Raw genomic sequence first — 8,272 nt, forward strand, 5'->3', positions numbered from 1 at the left:
ATAACTGTTTTTTCTTCAATGTCATAGGAAATTTTAATAAAAAATATTGAAAACTAGCTGACCCATTCACAGCACTTTAGGGGCATTTATAAACAAAATATATAGCATTTGTTTCATCCCTGATCTTAAACAATCTCTATATTTATCTTCAAAATGTTTAAGCAAGTTACTTGTGAAAGTGTGGTAGACAAACAGACAGACTTTCGATTCTTTACTTTTACTGACTTTTAGATTCCCTAACTAGGTAAAGACAATTCAAACAACAACATAAAGAATATAAACATTTATTATAACGCAAGTTATAATACTATAATGTTTCACTTAAATCTATAAAACAAACTTATTCTGGAGAGTAGAGGTAGACTATTCTTCTTCCACCTGGGATTGGCGCTTTTTCTTCTTCTTCTTTTCACTCTTGGGTTCTTCAACCGTTTGGTCTAATTCTTCTGGCTGGTCTTCGGATTTCTTCTTCTTCTTCTTTTTCTTCTCTGATGAAGGTTCAGAAGGCCCTGCGCCATCTTGGCTGTCTTCTTCGTTGTTCTCGGACTTCGACTTCTTCTTCTTTTTAGGTGTAGCCTGTGGGAGAGTTATTAATGAAGTTGATTTATTATAAAGCAAGCATATCTTCTCTTCTTTAAGATAGGTTACTACCAGGTACTTTAATAAGAAATATTTAAGTGTCTCCAAATTCTAAATATTTAAGTGCCAGTTTTTATATTATTATTATATAAAACCTAAATATAGGTAATTAATAGCACAGCTGAACTTTGAACTTTATAGTAATAGTTTATCATACTAAAACTTTTAGGTCATTAATGCAAAATAATAATTAATATTTTAATTTTAATTAATAAATTAGCAGTACTTTAAATTTATTCTAATTGTATGAACCTACATATAAAAGTGTTAAGAAACTTACATCATCAGCCACATCATCCAACTTGATCTTCTTGGCGGAGACCTGTCCATCTTCATCAGGCGAGTGTTCGCGCTTGGCCGGCTTCTGACCCAGGGTGCTGTCGCCTGCCGTTTGGTAGGAGAACACCTCACTGTGGGGGATAAAAGATATTAATTGTTGAAGGATGGGCTGTGTTGATTCCGGTATAAGAAACTTTAGGCTAGGGAACTTTATATTATTTTTTATTAGTCTGTTTCCTATGTCCCACTGCTGTGCAATGGTCTCTCATATGTATTATCATGCTAGTTACACCCAAAGGTATACATTATACTTTAGACTATACTTTAGTTAAATTACATTTGACCCTGAAATCATTGATCAAAGAACAAAAATCTAGAAGTAGTTGCAACGCTGGTAATCTTCAAAATTAAGAATATCCACATAGAAAATAAAAAAATCTGAAACATATTCCCAACCAAGTCTATTGTTTTGAAATAAAGTCACACTGACACAAATATAATATGATTTTTAGTATGACTGGAAGCAATTATTTCTCTTATTATTTATTTTGTTTCGAAATAAGATAACTTAAATCTTTTCTATACAAAACCTTAGTACATTTAGTAAGTCTGAAAGTAACTAAATAAAACTTAGAGCAACAGAGTTTTACAGCAAAGTAACAAAGTTGCGTGCTGAAGCAGATTCAGTACACAACTGTTTAGTGGACCGTAAACTATTTACAAAGTAAGGAAAAACTACAACTTTGTTAGAAATAGCCAATGAACCGAGCTAGTGGGGGTTTAAAACTGTCATATCCACAGTTGATGAGATCATTTACTTGGTTTATTTTTCAAATAATAATGCAATATTGGCGCAATAATAGACTCGAGGCCAAACCGTCCCCCAATCCGAGACCCTTGCCCAGTAGTGTTATATATTAATTAAACTGCTATAAATCAATAACTTTGTTCCATTTAAGAACCATGCAAAACAGCTGGAAGTGAACAACAAGGGTAACTAGAAACTAAAATTTGGAAAGAAGATAGAAATAAATTACTCACCTCTTGCTATGATATTTCTCGAACTTCGCCTTAGCCTTTCCGGTGCCACTGATTCTTCTAAGATTACCTTCCTCCAGTAGTCTCAGCCTGTTCTCCAGCTTCACTTTGTGTTCTGCTCCCAGCTCAAATGTAACATCTTCACCAAACGCATCCACTCTAGTAGCTAACGCAGCCTTTGCGGCCAACATACGGGACATCTTACCCTTATTCTTAGTACTACATTGTCCCACCAACTGCGCATGATAGATCAAACCATATTTCGGTGTGTCTTTCTTTGTCTTTAAAGCTCTGAATAAGGCTTTCTCTGCTCCAAAGATTTGGACAGTAGAAGCGGGATGCTTAGCCAAGTTCATCAAAGAACCAGCATGTGCGATTAACCTAGCCCCGATATGCTCACCAATAAGAACTGTTAGATTAGGTGCCATAGCCATCATTCTGGCTTTCAAGTAGTCAGTCAAATGTGTACGATAGTCTGTGATAGAGATGATTTCATCACAAAGATTCTGTATATTCAAGATGTCATCGTCAGAGATCTCAGTACCCATAGAAATCTCAGCTGCTTCTTTCACTTTCTCCTCTAAATCTTCAGGTAAAATATCTGATAAGTCTGTCTGTGAAGCATTGTCCCTTGTACCAATAAGTTTAACGATTTTGACGAACAGCGTGTTGTCTGTGATAATCTTTCCAAGCTCAGGGAAATGCCAACCATACCATTCTCTACATCTCATGATGTAGTTATTCAATTCCTTGTCTAAATCGTCAAGCAGGCATTGAGCTTGGACAATCATTGTATCAATTTTATCAGGAGAGAACTTGAGCTTGTATCTGGATAGAGAATGAGCAAGACCCAGGGCCATAGCAGTCATCTCTTTCTTCGGAAGCCCAGCGAGAAGACTGTCCATCTGTGAGCGAATACATCTAAGCAATTCTTGAACATTGTTGTTTGATACACATTGTAAATCAAACTTTTCTCTAATGGCACTACCGAGTTTAGCATCTCCGATCAGGAGTTGGTCCTGTACTTCCTTGCTGACGTATTTCTTGAGGGCTTTCTTCAATGGCTTGGAGAGCTTGCCTTCAATAGCTGCTGTGGTTGCCGCCAGGGCTTCCGCTGTGTCTTCGAATTTCACGAAGTTCTTGAGTTTTACACTATAATAGAATCATCATGTGAGTATAGGCCCTAAGGACATATCAGTGTATTTCTATACTTTAAATTGGTAGATAGATAAAGCCATATATTAGGTCAATGTGTTGTCACATAGCAACAAGTCCCTTATCTCAGCAACTGAGTCTTAAACTCATAATAAACTACAGTAGCTCAGTGATAAAAATAGATTCTGTTTTGGCATCAAAACAGAAACATACAAACTTAAACTCAGTTGATAAAATTGACTAAACTGCTATAATTCAAAAAGTACCAATATGAATTTGAGCATACCTCATTAGTAATTCATGGCCCAAATGCAATACAATATAGCTCATTATTTACAATTGAAACAAAGTTTAATAACTTTTAAGTGTTCTTAGAGGGAAAGTACATAAGTACTAGTATAGAAATTTAAATAGATATGACTTACACTGAAGAAGCTCCCTCCGGTGTATTGAACTCTTGATACAAGTCATCTATCTGAGATAACTTCGACTCGTCCAGTAACTATGACAAAACAGAACAAAAATTAAAATAAATATCTTCATACATATTAATAACTTAATACATTATTATATAAAATAGTTACAGAGACATAGTGTAGTAATTCAGTCTTTAAAGTCTTGTAGAATATTTAACTTGGTACAATGTATAGTACTTGTTTACTTTGAATTAGAACATAACCTCAATTTGGTATGTATTGATAACAGGTTTAATATTGTGGAATTACTGCATTATTTGACTTAGCAATATTGCAGGGATAAGCTATTATAATAGCTTTTGACAAGTTTACACAGTGGACGCATGTGTAAATACGATGCACCAAAATGTATTTTAAGACATCAGGAGTTTCGACATAAATTATATTAAAAATCAGTTTTTTCCCACCGTAAAGCATTAATTGCGTTGTGCTTGGAGATCACAGTGTAGTTTTAGTCATTTAGGCATTGTAAATTCGCAAAAATGTGTACAAAATAGCATTGTGGTATAACTAGAAAACACGTTTGTAGATACAAAGTTATACATTAAAAACAAAGCTTTTATCACAACAAACAATATTAACATCCAAATCAAACGAAAGTAAAAGAAAATAAGCTCATATTTGTTGTTTTAAACACTAGAATATTATAGTAAATACAGTAATATTTTCGAAATAAAAAAGCATCCATGCGTATAGGTTAGGAAACAACACGTGTTGGTTATTACCTTGAATATAGCGTACCCCGCCGGGGTTTCGAACAGAACCAACATTTTGAAAACTCACAATAACACTAAATATTGTCTTTTTCACTGATCAATCTTAATATTTTTTATTAAATTTAAATTTAAAACAATTTGAGGGACGCTATCACAGCATCGCGGGAGTTTCACATTGACAGAATGACAGCTGCAATGTTGCCAGTTGTCATAAAAAAACAAATTGTATAAAAAAAATGGTAGTTGGTATTTTTTGGTAGAAATTAAATAAAGTTTTGTATTTAATACAATTATATTTATGATGACCACCTTTGCTGAGAGGTCTTTTAGCCATATTAAAAAAATGAGTACTTGCTAACAATGTCAGTTTCATTTAAATTTGCCAAAACTAGGCGTTACTTCACCGATCGCGATCGGTTCATGCAATGCTTTAGATTCGATCTCCAGTCATCTCGAGATCGATAGATCGCTAGCATACGTAACTTTATTTATTGCGCTCCCGTCACAAAAATGTAATTTTGCTATGCCCGGTTTCTAAGGCACATTTAGCGGTAGTTTATCTATTCAAACTGTTTTTTTTTTATTTGAATTTAAACGCTGTTGAATAGATAAACTACCGCTAAATGTACCTGAAACCAGGGGTAAAAGATTTAGTGAAATACTTGTGAAGGACACAGTTATTTTTTTAAATGTTAGTTATCTTGTTATGTTACCAGTAATTTACTTTAATTACCTTTTTATAAACTGTTTAGATTAGGTAACTGCCTTTAGTCGTAGATAAGTATCAGAAGTCGGTTTTGGGATCGATTCCTTGGTCATGCAAATTGGAAGTTCAGCTGTTAACGAAAGATATTTAAATCCTAAACTTATAATTATTTTTGTCAATCATAATAATTTTACCTTTTGTATATTGATTGCACCCACATTTCACTGTCTACGTAGTTAGTTCCGTAGTAAGTTTAAATGATCAGGCCTATTGCCATGCCCAGGCATTATAATTTTCTGGCAGTTAATCAGATTATTTACATTCATAATAGAATTTGACTAACTAATAATGAATACTGACTGCCTCCGTTACGCAGTGGTTTACGTCGCTACGCGCGCCGCGCCGCTACCATTGCGTCGGGAGATCGTGGGTTCGATTCCCACACGGAACAATTATTATTTATGCGATCCGCAAATAACTGTTTCGGGTCTGGTTGCGGTTTGTGTCCGCTGTTTGTATGTTTGTAAAAGTCTCCGCGACACAAGTGTAATCCCAAATGCGGGAGCTGTCTTTTAAAAAAGATGTTATAAGTGAAGGTATTAGGTAACGTACTTAATTATGACCCGGGAATCAAACCCGGGATGTCATGACTGCCAATTCTGTTCATTCACATTAGAACTAATAATTATAACATTACGAAAAAGTCCTACGCCAATAAAAATATCTTCTCCAATTTGTGTAAGTAGGAAAACCGAGAATCAAATCATAAAAGCAAAAAAACATGTCCTCAAAACTCGAACCACTCATAAACAAAACCGAATTTCGTCTCATTAAGTTCACATTTCCAGCATTCCCGCTTTCCCGGACATTTAAAATCGAAATGAAGAGCACGCGCGCGAACTTATTATCCACATTAAGTGCCTTCCCCGTCGTTACACGAATAAATATTTGCCAAATGGATTTTTGTGTGCGCTCCACCCCAAGGCTGGCGCTCTATTTGGATTCGGAAATTCAATAATTCTGCATAAAGGCATGCATCCACTCGCGAGCGGGGTGAATGATTGAGCGAATGAGCCAGTGAATGGAATCCATCGAGCGGAGCGGTGAGTGAACGAGCGTCTGCGTCAATCCGAATAAGGAACGTGATTATTTTCTGTATTGGATGTTCCGATTGAAACGTAGGTATTTCGTTTATTTTCAAAACATTTTAGGCTTATACAAGAAATTGGATTGCGTTGAACGCTTTTAGATTTTTCTATAGAATATTGCTTTAAGGTTTCTGAGAAAACTTGGGAGATAATGTGCTTAGGTTCGTCAAAACCAGAGCACAAAAATATGACAGAAATATTAGTTGAATTTCAACGACACGGACTTCTTTGCTTCCTTACGCTCTTTTTTATCTAAAAACGATCGTGGTAAATAAATAATTTCAGACAATATGAATTTTAAACAACCGACGACATAAGTCACAACGTGTAGAATCAATTTCCCGCAAACACAAACTACTTGTGAGGAACTCAATGTAATTCATAAAAGCGATCTGTTCGATCAAAGTCCGTTTATTTCCGAGCAAACAAAGTGCGGTAACGGCCAGACGACAGACGCCATTGTGCCACACGCTCAGGAATCGACGCTTTGTGTCTAACTAGGTCAATTATGTTTAGAACGCTTTCATTCAAAGATTAACTAGTACTCGGAAACTATATAACATTTAAAATGGATTATGATAAGTAGAAGTTAATTAGGACGTTTTAAGTAAACTTTGCCTTTCATGCTGGAAAACGGTCAAAAAGTTGTAGATATAAGAATCTATATTTTTTCTTTATCTTTGACTGGTATCTAAAGATTTTCAGTAACGTTTAGTAACTTAAACTTCTAGAAAATATAATGTAAGGGACTCAGGGTGCAAGGACTCATTCTTTAGGTTTAGTAAGTCCTTAAAGTTCTCATATTTTCTTAAGTTCACAGGATCCCAAGAGTACCTATACATATAAAAATCGGAAGAATCTTAACGATTTTATTTTTAAAGTGAGACGTTGGGCCGACCCCGGCTAATGCGAGCCAACGAAGGTTGCCCAGGGGAGCGATTAGCAACAGTATCGACAAGTGATCCTTCCCGGCGGCACCTCAGCACCGCAGCCGGCTTGATGGCACGCCACAACACACCTGACGGCCCACTAACCCGCCTATAACCCCAGTGGCGACAGCACGGTTAAAAGATAAATGTCCTCTTTACCTACTCAGATTTGTAGCCGCCGATTTCGGGTTTGATCTTTATAAATAGCCGCTCTCACATGTAAAATCTAGGGTAACGGATTGAAAGAATTCGGGACTGAGAAGGGTGGCAAAAGTTTAACGTCGAGAGAAAACGTAACGGCTGATAAAGTCGGGTATTTTTCTAGTAGCTATTTCTTTTGTGATATTGTAAGGTTAATGGGCCCTGTTCGGTGAGGGCCTGCGAGTGTCAGTGACTGTGAATGTTTGGTGATTCAGTTTTATTGTGCTATCTGCTAGACTAGGCTTATATTGTTTGGAGCTAATGTGTGAAAAGAGGGCCTATTGTTACTGAACAGATAGTTTCAATGTAAATGGAAAGGTATAGAATGTCTCTCATGACTGGTTTTATTGTACAGATCTGAATAATGGAAGTTTTATTCGTGATTTCGGCTTCTGAATAAGTTAAATATAGTTATTGCTTGTTATTTAAAGGTTGATATTATTCCTTTGTGACTTCTGACGTTTCTACTTCTCTCAATGAAACTGTAACCAACCTTAGAAGGCCATGTGTTTAACAAAATTTTACGAATCCCAAAAACCTACTAGAAAAATACTTCCATTGCAACGATACTTTAAACTTTAATACAGCGATATTCAAAGCAAATTGCTAATATCACGAAGCATACAGCCGCCTAACAGCACGTGTATAAGGCGCTCGAGCTACGGAACTCATCGTCCGGGACTAAGCCTGGGCTTGTAAATAACTTACAATATCTATAACTTATGTCACCCACGGCGACTTAACTTTACTAATATTGTTCCTCACGTCGAAGGATGGGTCGGCCTTTGTGTGAATATGTTTGAGGCGAAATGTAGTCATATTTTAGGCTAGTGGTTGGTCCTGTCAGGTACGGGACCGTTTGAGGCTACCTAATTACACTGTATGATTAAAGTCACTATTCTAGGAAAAGTACTGAATAGAGAAAGGGAACTAAAATGTTTTATGGAGGAAAAAGGAATGGAAAATGTGTTAAAAAGATAAATTG

The 8,272-nt window shown here is 36.0% G+C and overlaps 1 protein-coding gene across 1 annotated transcript; it reads right to left on the reverse strand.

The window, feature by feature from the left end:
• Positions 1 to 268: 268 nt before the first annotated feature.
• nop5 (nop5 ribonucleoprotein) lies at positions 269 to 4,493 on the reverse strand. The gene is made up of 5 exons (XM_076135688.1): positions 4,313 to 4,493; positions 3,537 to 3,613; positions 1,960 to 3,108; positions 920 to 1,049; positions 269 to 576 (listed from the first exon to the last, which is right to left on the reverse strand). The coding sequence occupies exons 1-5, from the start codon at positions 4,355 to 4,357 to the stop codon at positions 364 to 366; spliced, it is 1,614 nt and encodes a 537-aa protein (XP_075991803.1). The 5' UTR covers positions 4,358 to 4,493; the 3' UTR covers positions 269 to 363.
• Between the last annotated feature and the right edge of the window lie 3,779 nt (positions 4,494 to 8,272).

The sequence above is a fragment of the Anticarsia gemmatalis genome, chromosome 3, assembly GCF_050436995.1.
Source record: "Anticarsia gemmatalis isolate Benzon Research Colony breed Stoneville strain chromosome 3, ilAntGemm2 primary, whole genome shotgun sequence".
In the NCBI taxonomy this organism is placed as follows: Eukaryota; Metazoa; Arthropoda; class Insecta; order Lepidoptera; family Erebidae; genus Anticarsia; species Anticarsia gemmatalis.